This window comes from Colius striatus, chromosome 11 (genome assembly GCF_028858725.1).
Source record: "Colius striatus isolate bColStr4 chromosome 11, bColStr4.1.hap1, whole genome shotgun sequence".
Lineage (NCBI taxonomy): Eukaryota > Metazoa > Chordata > Aves > Coliiformes > Coliidae > Colius > Colius striatus.
This window is the reverse complement of record NC_084769.1, coordinates 2,779,708-2,798,792: the sequence shown is the minus strand read 5'-3', so window position 1 is coordinate 2,798,792 and position 19,085 is coordinate 2,779,708. Positions and strand designations below refer to the sequence as shown.

General features: G+C 44.2%; 1 protein-coding gene across 1 annotated transcript in view; it reads left to right on the top strand.

Annotated features, from left to right (window-relative positions):
• KIF5C (kinesin family member 5C) overlaps positions 1-19,085 on the top strand; it is a 76,365-nt gene that overhangs the window by 42,551 nt on the left and 14,729 nt on the right. The window contains exons 9-16 of the mRNA XM_062004681.1: positions 989-1,093; positions 1,427-1,575; positions 5,821-5,969; positions 8,949-9,124; positions 11,183-11,251; positions 14,540-14,746; positions 15,709-15,855; positions 18,550-18,738. Of these exons, the coding sequence (XP_061860665.1) occupies positions 989-1,093; positions 1,427-1,575; positions 5,821-5,969; positions 8,949-9,124; positions 11,183-11,251; positions 14,540-14,746; positions 15,709-15,855; positions 18,550-18,738 (1,191 nt within the window). The remainder of the gene's footprint in view (positions 1-988; positions 1,094-1,426; positions 1,576-5,820; positions 5,970-8,948; positions 9,125-11,182; positions 11,252-14,539; positions 14,747-15,708; positions 15,856-18,549; positions 18,739-19,085) is intronic.

Sequence of the window (19,085 nt, the reverse complement as noted above, 5' to 3'; positions counted from 1 at the left end):
TGGAGTGTTCAGAAGTCTTGAAGTGTAAATGAAATCCATAAATGATAAACCCTGTCACTTTGCAAGGCTATAGAATTCATCATTCAAGACAGATCCTTGGTAGCTACTGTACCTGTCAACAGAATTATTCCTGACAAAGTGCTGCCTCTCACTGTGGTCACAGATTTCTATTTCTTTCTGAAAGTGAAAAGTAAGGGAAAAGATTTTGTTTGATAGACTGGGCAGCTTTCAGGTTGCTCATTGGGACACACTGGTTGGTAACCATTTGGTACAGTGTGGAAGCCATTCACCAGAGTAATGAGTCATGTTAATTTCTATGATTGCATGTAATACTCAATGTTAAATTAGAAAGTCCCAGTGGTGTTGAGGAGTGCCTAGTCAGGCTCTCCTCCAAAAACTACAGCTGTTTGGACACTGTACAGAAAACCTGAAGTAAGGTTTTCCTTGATAGATTGTTTGCTTACAAGATACAACCAAGTTTCATTTTATGTCATGTGTCATTTTTAGAGGGAAGTAGAGACACTGGAGTTTAAATGTAGAGAAAAATATGTGGCTTTATCCTACATTTCTGTGCCCTTCCCCATCCACTCCACCCCTCAAAAAAAGAAAGAAAAGACTATACAACTGTCATACTCGTTTGGTGGCATATGCTGTGCCTTGAGAATATACCTGTGGTGTTCCCCATCTCTATGGACAGTCTGGCCCAGAAGTGGTCCCCAAGTGTCCTCAGGAGAGCATGCACTTACCAGCTTTTCCCTGGCCAAAGTAAGGGTCAGCTTGCAGTTACAATGGGAGAAAGGCAGGAGCATGACAGGCTTCCACTAACAAAAAAAGTGCATATAAAATTCTCCCTCTTCATGCTGAGGATAAGCTTGCTTTGTTTTTCTTCTAAGAGCATCTCTAACTGTTGCACTGTCTGCATTGTAGCTGTATTTGTGCAGATGCTTGCCGCCAGCTGAGCCTGACTGTTGCCTGCTCTCTTTGGTAGGTCAGCAAAACTGGAGCGGAGGGCGCAGTTCTTGATGAAGCTAAAAATATCAATAAGTCTTTGTCTGCTTTAGGCAATGTGATATCTGCCCTGGCAGAAGGAACTGTAAGTAATCCTGTTTTGTGTTGTTGAAGAATAGCTTTTTATTTATCTGTTTCTTTGCCATGCACATGAAAGCTAACATTTCAATGCAGAAAGAAGAAAATTGTAGCTTTCCAACCACAACCCGGTGACACTCGCTATTCTGCTAAAGATAAGGAACCAATTCTCAGTGATTTCACTTGAGTGGTTATCCAATCTTAGCACAATCCAAACAGCTACTCTTCAGGACTGTGTGCTTCCAAGCCATGAAACCTGGTACTGTACTCTCATGTTCTGTGTCATTGTGATTTTCATTGTTTAAACAGATAGTTCTTGTCTCACTTATATTTTGATTAGAAAACCCATGTTCCATACCGAGACAGCAAAATGACCCGAATACTCCAGGATTCCCTTGGTGGGAACTGCAGGACCACCATTGTGATATGCTGCTCTCCATCTGTGTTCAACGAGGCAGAAACAAAGTCGACCCTGATGTTCGGACAGCGGTGAGTCCCGCTCGGCCTTAGGCTGAGTGGCACTTCCCAGGGCCCTTCTGCATGTTCCAAGCCAGCAGTGCCAGGGACAGACGTGAGGTTATGGTTTCTGGAGTTGTTAAAAAATAGTACAGGAGGACTTGAGAAAACTCTCTTCACTCCCTGTGGTACCAGAAGAATAAATGTTAATGTTGGCCAGCAGCTGCACTACTTGGAAGCGCTGGTAATTTTTCTTGCAGAGAATACAAAGTGTCACCGTAGTTCTTTGAGGTTTTATAGGGAAGGTAATGGCATTGGGCAGTTTTCTGTTGGCTTGCTCAGTGGAAAATGTTTGGCTTTGCTTTATCTGATACAGCTCTTGATGCTTGTAAGATGCATCTTCTCGAGTGACATCTTAACCATTAAGAACAATCCAGAGCGTGGACACAGTGTGATACTGACCACATCACTGGGTTACCATGATCACTCACAGGCACTTTTTTATAGCCTTGGACAGTTTAGGAACAAGTCCTCAGAATCAAGGAGGGATCAAAGAATTGTTGGCAGTATTCAGAAAGAAAATCTCTTCCATATATGTTTGTTGGCAGTAGCCACATGAAATACATTGGGAACATCAAGCTCATTACGTAACGACTTCTTTTGTTGGGATTGAGGAGGACTCTGATACTTGGGGAAATCACTTGTTTTATCTGTGTAGCACTGGAAAAAAAATACTAGGAAGTTGTGATTGTTTGAAACAGAATTGATTTAACAGTCTGTACCACAAAATACATTTCTCTTTGTCTGAACAGATTGTTTCCCACCATGCACAGTTTTGGCATCAACGTTTGTTTTGGTGTTTGTTAAGGAGCATTTTATATTGGAAAGTAAAACTATGTATAAAAAAATGATTCTGACAGTCTTCTGATAGTTCATTGCCCCACTTTTATCCCTTAATGTGGACTTTCCTTAGATTTTGTGAGGGAAGGTGATCCCTTTAGCGTTTAGGAGTAGGTGAAAGGGCAGGACAACCAGCTGCAGTTGGTGCAGTCCCTCGCAGTGGAGAGCTGAGGATTAGTGCAGGTCAGGATTGAGAGCAGCTCTGCTCTCCCTCTGGCATTGCCAGGACTGTATTAACTTGTCCTTGTCATCTGCTGCTGGGATTTGTGGAAGGTGGGGAAGGACCCACGTGCTGCAAGCCAGGTAGCTGCTCAAAGCATGAATTCCTCTGATCCCTGTTTTCCTCCCTCATTTCATTGGCTACTCAAATAACAGATGCAGGCAAAACTCCCCAAAGGGAACTTCACTTTTGATGGAAAAGCACTATGAAAGGAGGAAATGGTCATTCACATAATCAGGTTAAGGGTTGCTATGCACTTTTAATCCACTGCTGTGTCATGAACATGAGTTTAAGTTGTTGAAGATGGAAGCTTCTACTGAAATCCCACATACTGCACTGTGTCACAGAACCTTGAGTAAACTCAAATATTAAGCTGCAGTAACTAAATAAAGTGTTCACAGCTCTGCAGGGTAATGAGCTTCACAGTGTTTGTTGATGGTAAAAGTTTAAATGTTTTGGTGGTTCACAGTTTAAACCTCCCCACATACCATTTTCTGGCTGCAGGTGATTTCAGATGCACCTCTGTAGACTTGAAGAGCAGTCCCAAAGGTCCTGCTAATTCCTTCTGGACAAGGCTCCAGGGCAGTAACACAGCTGCAAGGGATATATCATTTTAAATAGTTGAGTGGGTGCTGTCTTAGGTTTCAGTCTGCTTCCTGTTCTGCTGAACTCTCTGCAGGTATGGCTTGAAGCAGAGTGAAATGTTAGCAGTAAATGATAGGAGTTCACCTGAAGGAGATGAAAAGGTAGTGTAACTTTAAAAGAATCAGATTTTAAATCTAGATTAAAAGCAGTTTGGTTTTGCTTTGTAATATCTAGCAGTGCCCCAGGATCTCTGGGAAGCTGTATGCCTGGGTATTTCAGGAGATGTGTGCAGAAGAAGTCCAGTTCCCATGTTATTTCAGTTCACACTTCTCTTGATTTCATTTCTCTTGGCAGTTCTGGGTAAAACTTGCCTTTCTGTCTGGGCCAAAAGAACTTTCAAACTGACTCAGCACATCCTGGCTGGCAGCACTTGGGGTGATGTGACCTAGAATCACAGAATGATTCTAGACCTGACAAACTCTTTTCAAGGAAGAGGAATTTTTAAGACATTCCTCACTGAGGACTAGGATGTCAGCTTAAGGATCTGGGGCAATAGCTAAATACTTTGGGTTTATTATGGGGTTTTTCTTTGTTTGCTTAAAGGCTGTGGAATTGGGCTAAGATAGGAGGCCCTCGTGGAGAATGTTTAGCTGTAAGAAAGGAGGTAGAAGTTGGAGAGCTGATGAGGCAGTGCACCTGCAGAGCAGCACACATGCAGTGGTATTTTGGATGGGAGTAGTGCTGTCTCCAGGAAGGCTCTTTGGTTGTGGTGTTTCATTTTTCTGATGTGACAGCATCGAGGACCTGAGTAACGTTAGAGCTAAGGTTTGTGAGTCACGGGTGGTGACTTTTCTTAGCAAAAAGGAATTAGCTCACCATTAAAAGAGGAGTAAAATTCATCTTCCCAGACCTACTTTTGTAGTAATGCATGTGCTCCTCTCTCAGTGGTGAGTCAGTTTCTTCTCTCCCTGCTCCATCTTTCCTTGTGTCTCTCTGTTATTTTTAGTTTTAGCTGTGAGTAAGTGCTTCATCCATCAGTAGGGTAACGCAGTCGATAAACTTTATGGTGTGGCCTTTTTTTCCCCTTGGTGCAGTGAAATGAGTGGAGACTTGAGACATGCTTTTGGCAGAGACACTATGTAAAAGCCAACAACTAGGCATGGTTTTAAAGTACAGGGTTATTTTGGCATGTTTCTAAGGTAATAAACCTTCTGCTTGCCACACAGTGCAGCTCAGTGGAGTGCAGTTGGGAGTATGAGGCACAGCTATGGGAGTGTTTCCTCACTGACAAAACAAACTTTCAGGCTTGTTAGTGATTGCCCACGTTGAAAGGATGCTTTGGAATCAGTAAGTGGAGCTGTGAAGAAAATAATGAAGATGAATAGCTCACCCCAAAGAAGACATCACCAGTGCATCTACAGCCTATTCCTAGGCCTGCTTTGTTGCACTGATGTTTGTTATACCTTCACTTAGCCTCTATTTTATTCAAAAACATGAGGCATTTGGAGGGACTCAGTGTCTGAGCAGCAAAGGGCAAAGATCTGAAGCTTTCTTAATTCATACTGATTTGTTTGTTTTTTCTTTTAAAGTGTGGATTTGCCAGGGTTGGCACTGTGCATTTTTTCTGCTTGCTTTGCGTTTTCTAGGGCAGTTGTTTAGGTTCAGTTGGAGCTAAGCACTTTCACAAGAATGGAGTGGTGGTCATTGTTGTTAGAAGGGTTCACATGTTATGGTAGTTTTGCCTAGAGAAGCAATAACTCAGCAGCTTGCCTGCAGTGACACAGGCACAAGTCAAGGCTCGCTTCCCACTGAGAGCCTTCCTCAGCCCAGCAGTGACTCACTTATGGTGGTGACCAGTGGTTTTCCTCCTTTTCTTCCTTCCACTCCCAAACCTGGATTTGAAAGTGCTGGTTGGCTTTCAGGAAGAATAAATTTCCATGTCTGTTCTTCACTGTGACACTGAGGGGTTGTGGAGGCTCCTTCCTTGGAGGGCTTCAAGACCCACCTGGACATGTTCCTATGTGACCTGATCTAGTGACCCTGCTTCTGCAGGGGGTTGGACTAAATGACCTCTAAAGGTCCCTTCCAATCCCTACCATTCTGTAATTCTATGATCCTTCACGCTGTGGTGCTTGAAGTACGGCTGAGTTTTGTTGGTGGGGTTTCAGGGATGGTTGTGAAGAGAAGGGGCAAGCCCATGGTCAGATGTTGGTGAGGGGTACTCTGTGGTGGGTCCCAGGCCAGTAGAAGCTGCGAGGTGACAGCTTTCCTAGCAGAGCAGTGATGACAGGGCTTACTTTTATCCTCAATCCAAGAGCAGTTTCCAGAGCTTCTCTTTTTGGAGGAGCCTGAAAAGGCAGATCCACGTCTGCTCCAGGATGCTGGATCTTGATACAGAAAGCTTTCTGCTGAGGCTTCCAAGTAGTAATGAGACTGAGGCTCTGAGGGAAAACTGAACAGTGGCATTGCACTTCAGAAAAGAAATTGCAAATGTAATTAGTAGCTTCCTGAATCCTTACTGTTGTCTTGAGATAAACACTGCAGAACAACTGACACCTGGCTTTGTCGCACAGAGCTAAGACGATTAAGAACACTGTGTCTGTGAACCTGGAGCTGACGGCAGAGGAGTGGAAGAAAAAGTACGAGAAGGAGAAGGACAAAAACAAGAGTCTAAAGAACGTTATCCAGCATCTAGAGCTGGAACTGAACAGGTGGAGAAACGGTGCGTACAGGAACGGCTGCACATCACTGGGTCTTTGTTACGTGTGTTCGAGTCTTGCCTTCAATCACAAGTCATGCTAATGCTAAGCTCACCATCCAGAGTTCCAGCTCACACTTCACAATAAAGCTGAAGAAGTAAAAGCAAGAGAAAGCAGCAGCAGCCATTTACAGAAACATAAATATCCAAACTAGCATGATATCAGATGCAGAGAGCACAGGAAGGCACCAGTAATTTTTAATCATGGTAGTAACCTTAATAAAAGGTAAAATGTCATTATGTTTGGGTTTCAAAAGAACTCTGCTCCTCAGGCATGAGAATCAGTTGTGTTGTGCAGGTAGCTAGTTCTTGGGGCTCTTTTCATAATCAAGTATAGTATCAGAATGAGTCCCTTAGTCAAGGATCCAGAGTGTCAGCCACTTAGAAGAATCACCTCTTGTTTCCTCCTGTGGCTTCTAAGTGAAATTTGTGCTGAGAACAGCAATTTTCTGTTTAGAAACATAAGGAAATGCTGTTTTCAGGGTAGGTTGTAAGACCAAGTGTAGGATGGGAGAGGAGGAAGAATATTTCTATACATATATACTAATTAATCTGGAATGTTGACAAATAATTTTAGCCAACTGTCCTTGCTTGGCATTTTTATCCCATATATATTGAACAAAAAGCCCAGACAAAAACCAACCAACCCCCAAGAAACAACAAGCAAACAACCTCCTCACCCAACCAAACCAATCCTGCACTCCCTTGCACCCTGAAATCCCAACAAACCCCCAACAGCAAAATGCTGCTGCTTTGGAATCGATGTTATCTGCCAAATCGCCTGGCATCCAGCTCCTCTGTGTTGACGTGTCTCTCAGTTCAGTAGTGTGGAAGTCTTGCAAATGTGAGGTATTTAAAATGAGAACAAGTCTGTGATTGCATGATTAGCCATGATTTGTTGTGCACAGGTCTTGAGCATCCTGGATGAAATCGCTACTTAAAAGATAATACCCAGCCTTTCTGGATGCAAACCATTGCTTCTTTCCTTCAGCTCCCTGTGCTGTTTACTTGCCTTTCAGATGAGATCGTTACCTAATGATTGTGTTCTCCCTTCTTTCTCTGGAGCCTTCAGCACAGGGAGTGTTTCCCTTATCAGCAGAGTGCAATTGCTATGGAGACGGTGGCTGTGCTGCTGCGGTGGAGTGCTGGGGATTTATAACCCGCTCATGTTCTGTGGCCTTCAGCCTGTGTTTGCTAAATGGGATGACTTTCATTTCCTTCCCTTTCTAAAAACATTTGGGATTTTTGTTTTGGCTGGTAATTTTTTCCCCAGAAATCCCTTTCTATATGCTGTCTCTATTGTTTTGACTAAACATCCACCTCCTCATCCCCTCTCCCACCCTGCTTTCCTCATTGAGGTTACCCAGCAATGCATTCAGCGCATTCAGAATACTATTGATTTCTTGCCTGACCTTCTGCATTGTTTGGAAGGATATTCTGTGAAAGGAGGCTCTTTACAAAGGGAAGTGTCACAGGAATTGCATCTTGCATATGAGATGCAAGACAGATGTGTAAATGTGCCATTGGTGTAGCTTAATCTATACACTTAGAAAGCAGCACACTAAGTAGAATCACAGCAGAGAATGGGTGTGCCTGGTTCTCACTGAAGCAGGATTTCAGCAGCCTTGTCTCCAAGTGCACTACTTGGTGTTTTTTACAGGTAGGAGATTGTTCTAATCCAATGAATGAAAGCCTAAAGATTCATTTTGGGAGGCTCCTGATGGATTTTCTGCAGGCTGAGGAGCTCTGCTGTGTGTCCCACGTCAGCCTGACTGAGCCCACCTTCCCCAGTGTGCTCCAGTGAAGTGGCAACGGAGAGACAGCACTTTGCATTTTCCTCGTTAATAATATCAAAGATCAAGCCACTGGCAACAGGGCAAAAAGTGTTTTGAGTGAAGTACTTTATAGTGCTTGATTTCAAACTGCTCTTTTTCATTCTCTAAGCTGCTCTGATAGCTGCTCATGCTTTGTCATGCCCTGTACTGTTTTGCTTTGGAAGCAGAATTAGCCTATGTTTTTTGGTTTTGATATATTTGTCCTGTTTACTTGTTTCCCTGTCAGTAAGATAAATAGTGCCCATGCTGTTCTGGCAAGGGGAATGGCTAGTAAAGCTTTATGGGACTCAAATGTTGTAGCTTTTCATAGAAAGGGAAAAACACCCTGTTTGTGCTGATGTAACCTTCCTGCACTCAAGCAACATGTGCACTGTTCAGTGGCTCAGAGTCTCTCACCAGACTGATGAGAGTAGATGCAATTTCTGGCATGAGTGCCTTGCCTCTCCCTCTTCACTGAACTGCAGCAGGCTCCTAATTGCCATGCAGTGATGGTAGCAAGGAAGATATTCCTCAGAGCAAAGGGTTTTTTGAAAGAAGGTATGTAGAGAGAGCACCCTGTGTGGTATGCATAAGAAACATCTGGAAACTGGTGTATGTGCTTTCATTTGAGATGTGACAAGGCAGAAGGTCAATATTGTTTTAAATGCAGCTGTCTTGCTTGTTAGCCTGGTGCTCTAGCAGTTTATTACGTGGGAAGGTGGGTTGATGAGGCTGTTGGAAACCTGGAGAGGAGGAGACATTTAATTGCCAGGAGGCTTTAGGCTGGGAGTTGTGTGATTTTCCTCCTTATTTACACTTCTGTTAATCCACAGAGCTAATCCCATCTATAGAGGACTTGTGTGAAAGGGGAGCCAGGGCTCAGTGCTTTGATGGCAGCCACCTGAATGGGTGCTGCATCCTCTGGGTTGGTTTCTAACCACGAGATCATCTTCCCAATGATCTTCCCACACCTACTTTTGCCCAGAATTTGTCTGCATGGCATTTCCCTGCCTTGCACAGCTGGATACAGCCCTTTGCTTTGCTGAGCCTCTCTCAGCAACTGTGTGAAGGACCATGCTAGGATGTCCATGGCTTTGGATTGTAATAACCAGGGCTTGTGTGCCTGCAGGAGAAGCTGTGCCTGAAGATGAACAGATCAGCGCAAAGGACCAGAAGAACCTGGAGCCTTGTGATAACACCCCAATTATCGACAACATCACACCAGTTGTTGCCAGCATCTCGACAGAGGAGAAACAGAAATATGATGAGGAGATTGCCAGTCTCTACAGACAGCTGGATGACAAGGTGTGAACTTTTGGTCTGACCCCACTCACTGAGTATAAATAGAAGACTAAGCCAAAATGAGTGGGTATCTCTCTGTATATCTTGAGCACCATGAACCAGGAAATATCCCAAAGAGAACAATGCTCTCACTGCATAAAAGCAGATGTTGTCCTGTCATGCCAGCTCTCTGCCACGTTCCCTCTGCAGACAGTGTTTGGGGATCTTCTCCATGAAATCAGAGCCAAGGAGGTATTTAATTGTAGGGACTCAATGCAAGCTTTTCAGCACTCCTTTTCTTCAGAGACTTCTGTAAAATCCCCCAGCATATTGTAATGTCATCTTGGAGCCACACAAGCCAGAAAAAAGCCCAGGGAGGTTGCATGGTAATAGTTAAAAATCTATTTCTTGTGTATGAGAATTGTGAGGAAAATGCATCATCCCTAGGGTCTGCTTTCTTCATGTTGTTGTAGCTGCAAACAATGCTTGGAGTGCAGCTTGATTTATTTATTTGCACAGCTTGAAATCCATCATTGGCACTTGAAGCTATCAGCAGTGCATTTACTGAGCACTTGCCATTCATAGCTTTGGCTGGTGGGAAGTTAAGGAGTGGGGGGATAAAAAGGCATACTTCAAACCATTGGCCACTGTGAGTGAGAACAGCTTGGAAAGGCTGCCTAGCAAAAGTTTTCCAGGTAGCTTTAATCATGGATCAGAACCTGATTTTAACTTTCCATTTGAATTAGCAGGAAAACACCAGAAAAACAGAGCCCCCTGCTTCCTTGTGTGTTAATATTGAAGTCTGGCTGTTCCTGAGTACCAAGGGAGGGAGTGGATGTTGTGTTTAATCCTTAATTCTGATGTACCTGAGGTCTCTGCATGGTCCAGTTGCACACAGCAGTATGTTGATAGCATTTATGACTTGAAGAAACTGCAGCTTGGCTGTGGTGGAGGATGCATTCCTGGTAGCAGCCTCTAGCTTTTGTGTATTGATTAGAAGAAGAGTCACTTTCCTTCATCAGGAGTAGCAAAGCCCATTGAATTATTCTCGGGGGAATTGTCAGCAGGTTTGAATTTGTAGGAAACATGGGAAGCATAAGTTGGTGCAATAGTGCAGTGCTGTAGGTAATGAGGAGGTATTTGAGCCCCAAGACAAAACTGGAGTATTGCCATTTACAAGCTGTTGCAATGCAGACCATTCTCATGTTGTATCTGGGACTATTTTAACATCAGCAGCTAGTCTGATATGTTCTTCTTGATAGCTGCACTTGCCATCAGAAATCAATCTATTAGTGTGCTTGTCAGTGAAGCTCAAAATCCTCTGGTAGGGTAAAAAGCAGCCATTTATTTTGGTAAGTTCCCTTAGAGACGGGTGAGTATCTGTCACAAGAGCAGAGCTGGACTGGGACAGAGGCTGTGCTTGGTGTGCCTCCTGTGGCATTTAGGAGGAAGGATTCATACAGTGGAGTCCATCATTACAGCTCTTTGTATTTAAGATCAGCCCCTACCCATGAGGATGCTCAAGGACGTTGAAATGTCAGTACCATTGGATGCCTGGCAGAGCATTACCTGGCGGTGTTTTCTTCAAGGGCTGTGGCAGAGTAGGGTAATACAAATCCTGCAGCTGAGCAATCCAAGTTCTAGGCTGTGTTTGAGCTTCCTCTTTCATTAATGCAGTTCAGAGCTAGCTGTAAGTCGTAGCAGGTTAACCAATCTGTCTCTAATGATCTGTCTTCAGCTGAAATTTGGCGAGAGAGAGGGTATGTAGGTCTTTGTACATCTATAGAACATCACGTATGTTGGCAGAGTCTCCTGCAAGCTGTGAGATCCAACTCTGACCACATCAGTATCTTGTTTACCATCAGAGACATCTCTGCTTATGTATATACTAAAGACAACTGCATGCCTGTATTGGTTTTACTACGTAGCTCTGTGTATGTGTACTTTTGCTCTCCTCTCATACCACTCAAACGAGCACAAGGTTTGCTATGGCATTGTTCTTCCTTCTTTTCTAGAAAGAGGAAATAAAAGTGACCAAACTTTGAAAAGAAACTAAACATCTCTAACCCTGTTTCATTGCAGGATGATGAAATCAACCAGCAGAGCCAGTTGGCTGAAAAACTAAAACAGCAAATGTTGGATCAAGAGGAGGTAAAACACTAAACAACCACCCCAAAAGCAGACAGAAAACCCTTTGCATTTGGCTTATGAGCCTCTCCCTGGTTTAGTGATTCTGTCGTGGTTGTTGTTCATATTAACTGGCTAAAATCCAGTAGGTAACAGAAACTGTGTGACAGCTAGGTTTGAACTTCAAATGTCACCATAACCTCAGAAGAGCATTAAGCCTTAACTCCACGTAGTAGCACACCACTCTGCTGGAGACAGCAGCGTAGGAGTGAGGCCACTTCCAATGTGCTTTTCAGTATGTCTGTATCCTTTCAGGTAGCCAGACATTACAGGCTGCAGCTAGTGACAGATTTCCTAGTTCAACTATATTAATACTCCTTCTGGTACTAAATTACTGATGCTCATTAGTTTGCTCATTAGTACTGAGAGAAATCTGTGGGACTCACAAACTGATTACTGGTGCTGCCCTAGAATTGCTTTAAAACTTAAATTGCTCACTTTAAACATCTTCTTTCACTGTTTCTGTCTGTAAAATGAAGGTTGGAGGTTTTTAAGGTGGGGCACATGGTCACTGAACTTACAGCCAAGTCATTTCTTGTCTCTCATTTGTTGACCAGAGACTTTGAAGGTGCAAAATCTGGCAACGGTTTTTGTCTCTATAGGGAGAGAACTGCATGTTAAAATGTCTCTTCCTCATCACTCAGGAATCACCTGCCACTTTTGGGGACTTATCACCATAGGATCACAGAATGATAGGGGTTGGAAGGGACCTTTAAGATCATCTAGTCCAACCCCCCTGCAGGTTGTGTTACTCCATGATTAAGCTCTCACTGGCCACAAGCTTCTCTCAGTTACTCTGTGTGGGGTGCTACCCTGGGTCCCTGCCTATGCAAGTGAAACAGAACTTTACACCTTCTCAGCAACATTGTTTTGTGTGTTATTTACACCATCTCACTTCTCCCATCTTTGTCACTTCAGTGTTGTCATCTAAAGCTTATTTTTCCTTCATGGTTCTTCTTGTGTCATATTTTTTGGGTGCTGTCCATTCCTCTCTTTGTGTTAGGTATCTGGGAAAGCGCTGTACTCTTGCTTATTCCCCACCCTCCTTGTGCTCCATAGTCAATATGACATCTGGAAGATGAATTAAGTTTTCAGTGGCCTTTAATCAGGCCCCTTTCTCCCCTTTTTTCCACATCTTCCAGACTGGCTTTGCTGACTTACTGAAATCTCTGTAGCTGGCCTTGCACCACTTGTTCAGAAGGCTGAGCTGGTTCATCTGATGAGCTTGGCCACCTCTTCCCTTTGTCAGCCAATGTGGTATTTTTGTTTTGTTCTTTAAGGGGTTTGAATCAATGTTTCAAGGTTTTCTCTTCCCCTGTGCTGCAGGAGCTGACATTCCTGTCCTCTCACAGAGCTGGGATTAGCTCTGTGATATATTAGCTACTGAGCAGCTGCCTCACTCTGCTTCCCCCTAATTAACCAGAGAACTTTTTTCTGCTTGATTAAGCTAGCAGGTTAATTATCAATCTAAGGCCTGCTGCAGATGGCATTGTGCTGATACCTCTGCCTTTTGGTACCTTTTCACCACTGGCTAGTTTTTAGGGTATGTGTTTTAGGGAGGACTCTGTCTCTTTCCCTTTGTTTGCAGCTGATGGGTACAATGCCTCATTAATAGCCTTTTAAAATCTTGCTGTGTGCTTCCACATTGGAGCAACAAGAATCTTCTGAGGAGCTGTGTTTACACTCTAGGTGATACAAAACACTTCTCTTTACTTGAAGTCACAGTAATATTCACACAGAAAATTTCTTAAGTAAATGTAAATAATAGTTCCATCTGTGTTTAGTAGAGAGATTATTTTAAGCTATTTTGTTGTTTAAATATTTACATGCCATCTGGCTTTGGCAGTTCAGTGGGTTTTTCTGTAACGTGAGTGCACTTCTGAGGCTGCAGCATTACCAAGAGATACATTTCCCTTACATCTGAATCCTCCCTTCGCCACTTTGGGCACGTGCCAGTGTCTGAAGCTGCCTGCTTGGTTTCCTATTTTTCCATTAGCACTCTGAGCCAAAAGCAAGTGATGTTTTCTCTCACATTCTCCTTTGAGAGAGGTGTTTCTGTTTCGCTTGGGGTCTCACCTTCAGCTTCCCCATGGCCTGGGAGCCCATGGGTAGTGGTGGGACGGGTCAGAAGTCCACCCAGCACACATCATTAGTACAGATTTGGTTCTGCTGGCCAAGAAAGCTGCAATACAGTAATATTATACTAATGAATACACAGGGAGGCTTGGAAATAAGTGAACTCTGTGACTTGATGGCCAGATTTTGCTGTTAGGATGAGCATGAGTACCTTCTTGCTATCTCATTTTATATGTCATTGTTCTATATTTGAGGTTCTTATACAATGTTAAGTCCTGTTTGTTGTGTTACTCTTGAAAGCACAACGTTAGGAATGAATGTCAGGTGGCACTTTCTGTTTATTTCCACAACATCCTGCAGTATGTGATTGCTGTTGAGTCTGGCTTTGTGCTGAGAACCCAAGAGCTGGATTCTTGAGACTAACATCTGAAGGTGGAGTGGTGCCAAGGAAAAGGGGAGGATCAGGCAGCTGACCTCTAACAGTCAGCAAACTTCAACATCTCTTTTAGCAACATGCAAAGAGTAAATGTCATAAGTTTTAGTTGGACTAGATGGTGCCTGGAGGTCCCTTCCAACCCCAATGATCCTGTGAAGCTGGAAATACCTCCCTGCTATGTGTGAAGTCTGTGTTTTCTTCTTTAGTTAACGTTTTGCCTCAGCAAATTCGAGCAGCTGATCCGTCTTCAGCATCAGGCTTCAGATGATAACTGAGAACAATCATCATAGGTCTGCTTATCAAAATCCCTCTAATGCCAGGAGATCTCTGAGACTGCCTCAGAGAGCCCCTTTTTCTTGGTTCAGTTCAAAGCTGTGAGTCTGTGTTCAAACATTTTACTTTGTGGTATTTTTTGGGTCCTATCTGCAGCTTTGGATTGAGGGCAGAACGTTTCTTTGGAGCTATGATGCTGTTGAAAATAAGTTTGTCTGCCTCAGTTTTGTGTCACAATAAGATTTGATTGAGATTTCTCTTTTCATTGCAGTTCAGAGCCCTTTTTGCTTCCTTCAAACACATTTATGCACATATGATTGTGGCTCAATGCTGTTTCTGGTACAGCAGCAGGATTTTTTTCTCTCTCTTGCACACACACTCAGGTCCTTGCACTTTCTCTCTTTGTTTTTGCCCTCTTTGTCTTTTAAATGAGTGACATAATGCTTCTGTGATAATCTGGTTTCCAGCTTTTAGCCTCCACTAGGAGAGATTATGAGAAGATTCAAGAGGAGCTGACTCGTCTTCAGATTGAGAACGAAGCAGCCAAAGATGAAGTGAAAGAGGTCCTTCAAGCTCTGGAAGAATTAGCTGTCAATTATGACCAGAAATCCCAAGAAGTGGAAGACAAAACGAGGGCCAACGAGCAACTGACTGATGAGCTGGCACAGAAGAGTGTAAGTGCAAGGGGTTTATAGTGCTGCTTCCCTCCTTGCCCCTTAACTCTGGCCCTCTCCTAAAGACTTCCATAGGGGTTCCCAGATAACTGCTGGCTTTTGCCATTGCAACACTTTCAGGTACTGCTGCCAACTGTGTTGTTGTGGAGTTGAGAAGTTGGAGTAGCAGAGAAGCTGTTAAAAGATCCATATTTGCCAATGCCACCTTCTCTCTTCTAATGTATTGAACCACAAAAATGAGGGTCATTCAGAAACATCCCCCTGGAAGCTGATGGCAGATTGTGGCTCTCCTGCAGGCTCTGTGTGTAGCACAGCAGAGCACGACTGAGCTGAGCACGAGAACTGGCCAGTCTGTGTTTTGGTTATTTAGAAACTGTATTATGCCAAGAAAGATGGGAAAATCTGCTTTGTGCACAGTGCAGCATTTTGTGTTTCTCTGGACTCTGTGCAGGGCTTTTAGATAGAGTCAGGAGAGCTCAAGGAAGGAATGAGCTTTTTCAGCTGCTAGGTACCAATCTTAAGGGGAAAAAAAGCTGATCTGAGAAAAATCAAGATTGGCTTAATACATCATTCATTCATCACAGGGCCTGAAGCAGCTGTTGTTGACAGGTCTGTTTTCATGAGAGGCTTCGTTATCCACTTCAGTGAAACAAGGTACTATGAAATCCCTTTGAAAGATGGGAATGTTCTGTCCTTCTGTACCTGTTTCTCTGCCATTAACCTTCTCTGCCATGTATTATGCAAATAAGATTCTCACCAGATGTACCACATTTAACAGATCCAAAGTAAGTAGCCTTGTTGGTAAGAGGATTATGGCAAGGTGGAGTTGTGTGCATCTGTGCATTGAGCCAGCAGGCATCTTCAGGGAAAGGCAAGACAGTCCCATGTAACCCTGATACCACAGAGGAACTGAGGCCCAGTCTGTGGAGGGGAGAGTGACTTTTGCTGTTAAACCTTTTCAGAGTGTCCTGTCAGCCACCCAGAGGGAGCTGGGCCAGTTGCAGGAGCTCAGTAACCATCAGAAGAAGAGAGCTACAGAAATCTTGAACTTGCTGCTGAAGGACCTGGGAGAGATTGGAGGAATCATTGGTACCAATGATGTTAAAACAGTAAGTGGGCTCTCTTTATTGCTTGTCCCTCACACCTCCTGCAATAGAGCACAAAATACTGAAGAGCTCTTTGTCTGGGTCAGAGATGGTCAGTGTCTGTGCACACAATTACTACTTTTATCCCCAGCTCAGTGTTTGGGCCAGATTAATGCAGCTCAACTCTACATTAATGCATTTATTAATGAGAGGGACTGAGCTCCACCAAGAACAATTGATGAGGATTTGACCTTACCCTTCTATTTGAAGTTTGTCCTAAAACTGTTATGGAGTTGAAGGTGAACACCCATCCAAGCCAGAGCTCTGCTCTGCTGCCTCTCCAGGCCACACAAATGAGAAGATCTGCATGGAAATAATGCTTTCTGGTGTTTATTACCTTCTAACAGCCTCTGGCTTCATCAAAGAGCCTGTGCTTTCATGTGCGTTTCTGAGCACAAGATGCTTTAAAGTTACTGATTTCCAGCACTGTGAGGTTTGTGCTGGATGCCACAGAAATAATGACATGACAGTAAGACAAACTGAACTTCTGTGTATTGACTGATGACCTTTAGAGGAGAATAAATGCAGAGGATCATTTTCTTCTGAAGAGAGAAGGTAAGAGTGGGAGTGAAGGTCGTTGGAAGCAGCAGAAGGCTTGGTGGCTGAACCTGCCTGGAGATGGTGCAAATTTTGGCCAGCTTTGCTTTGGAATTTGCCTCCTGTCTTGGTTTCACAGATAGAGGTGGTTGCTGTTTGCTTTGTCATACTTCTGCTGTAGATGAGCCAAATGCAAAGTCCCAGAGAAGGTATTTGCATGGTCATTGCTAAATGGCACATCTCTGTTGGAAACTTTTCGTGGCCTGTAAGATCTTCCTGGTGATGTTAATGTCTTATCCATCCATTTCAAATGAAGTGAAGTAGAGCAACTGCTAAAACTGGGTAAGAAATTGATTTTCCAGATGCATGTAGGGTCCTTGCATTGCACTCCAGCCTCTTGCTTTTAGCTCACTTCTCAGGCTTTGAGCTGTGAGCTGTCCAGAGCATTCCAAGCTAAAAGGCAGTCTATGTGGCCAGGGTGCTGGGAGTTGACTCTGAGAGTCATCAAAAACCCGCTACGAGCCCCCTTAGATCACCAGATCCGCAGAGGGCACCATCCCTGTGTTCTGCTCTGGCTCTGCAGATGCCAGGGCCGCAAGACCAGACTTTGTTAGATGTCACAGCAACCTCTGGTGGCCATTGTAATAGGAGCTCTTAAGAGGAAATCTTCGAAAATGGAGGCAGAGGGTGTTTGATACAAGTTTTTATGGAACCAAGATGTCAGCGTTTTCCAGGACAGCTGCCAGTGTAAATAAGGCCAGATTGGGAAGCTTTTAGAAGAATAACTTCAAATTTGTTGGCAATTAGCATCTTCTCAGAACGTGTCTAATTTCAGCCCAGACTGAGAGTTTTGGAAGCAGTTGCACTTTTTAGGCTGTTGGGAAAAGATTCAGCACATTACCTTCCCCTTGGCAGTGCTGGGAAAAGGGCAAAGAGCAGATGAAGTTGTGAGCCATGTGCTTGCCCAAGGAGAACCTTCCCAGCTCCTCAGTGGGGTACAGGAATTAATTGGTTGAAGGAAACACACAAAGAGAAAGACATACAAATTAAAGGCACCAGGTTAAGCCAGGGAAGGAAATGGTGTATAAATAGAAGGATACTAATAGTTAGAGATAAGGGTTATTACCTTCTTGCCAAGTGAGATTTCCAGACTCATCTCTGCTTTACAGCTCCTTGAAGAAGCACAGCTCCTTGAAGAAGTACAGCTCCTCAAGAGGAGGCTTCTTTAAGGACCACTTAAATACTCCTCAGCTTTCAGCAGTTTGAAAGAAGGAAAATTCCCTGTGCTGATGGCATGAGAAGGTTTCTCCAAAGTATGCTCTTGCAGTAGTGGTAGGCTGGATTACTTTAGTGCTGCACCACGAAATTGATGAAGCACACTGTGAATGCAAGCATTGATTTTCACTTTTGAGGCTTATCAGTGAAGATTCTAAGAATCAGAGTGGTGTAAAGTGTTTAATGGTGACCTGAAAAGTGACTTATCTGGGGTACTGTGTCCAGTTCTGGGCTCCCCAGCTCAAGAGGGACAGGGAACTGCTGGAGAGAGGCCAGTGCAGGGACACCAAGATGCTCAGGGGACTGGAGCATCTTCCTTATGAGGAAAGGCTGTGGGACCTGGGGCTGTTTGATCTGGAGGAGACTGAGGGGGGAGCTCATTAATATTTATAAGTATATAAATGGTGGTTATCAGGAGGTTGAGGTATCACTTTGTTCTCTTGTATGTAGCAACAGGACAAGGGGTAATGAGATGAAGCTGGAACACAAAAGGCTCCATTTAAACATAAGGAAAAAGTCTTTCAGTGTTTGAGTGAGGGAGCCCTGGCCCAGGCTGCCCAGGGAGGGTGATGGCTGCTTCCTTGGAGGGCTTCAAGCCCCACCTGGACACGTTCCTGTGTGACCTGATCTAGGTGGGAGCTGCTTCTGCAGGGGGTTGGACTGGATGAGCTCTGAAGGTCCCTTCCAACCCCCACCATTCTATGATTGTATGAAGGTCTGTGGGTACTCCTTGAGGGCTGCTGAGCTTTCTCACTCTAGCCAAGAGTTTCCCAGCAGGGAGGCTGCTCTGCGTTGGCTTACCTGTAAGAACCACACCTTTGAGATGGCCACCTTCTGTGTGCTCAGTTAGCAGATGTGAACGGGGTGATTGAAGAGGAGTTCACCATGGCCCGGCTTTACATCAGCAAGATGAAGTCTGAGGTGAAGTCGCTGGTGAACCGCAGCAAGCAGCTGGAGAGCGCGCAGATAGACTCCAACAGGAAGATGAACGCCAGCGAGAGGGAGCTCGCTGCCTGCCAGCTCCTCATTTCACAGGTGCCTTTCTTCCTTCCATGGCTCTTTGCAGCAAGGTTTCAGCCTCCTTCTTCATGAAATGCATGTGCTAGGAGAGAGAAAGGAGACTTAAGGGAGCAGAGTGGCGTTTCTCTTGTGTGTTTGGTTGGTTTTTCTCTCTTTCCCCATTCCCCACCCCTTGCTCTTCACTTCAAAGCAGCCTGAGAAGGGAAGCTGTGGCTTTATGGTTCACTAGCAAAACATTTGGAGAACCCCCTCATATCTACCAAGTGAGCAAGTGTGCCACTCAGATAACCAGGCAGCAATATAGCCAATCAATCCATTATGGAAAGCACTGCTATGTAAGATAGAAATCCAGATGGCAGGGG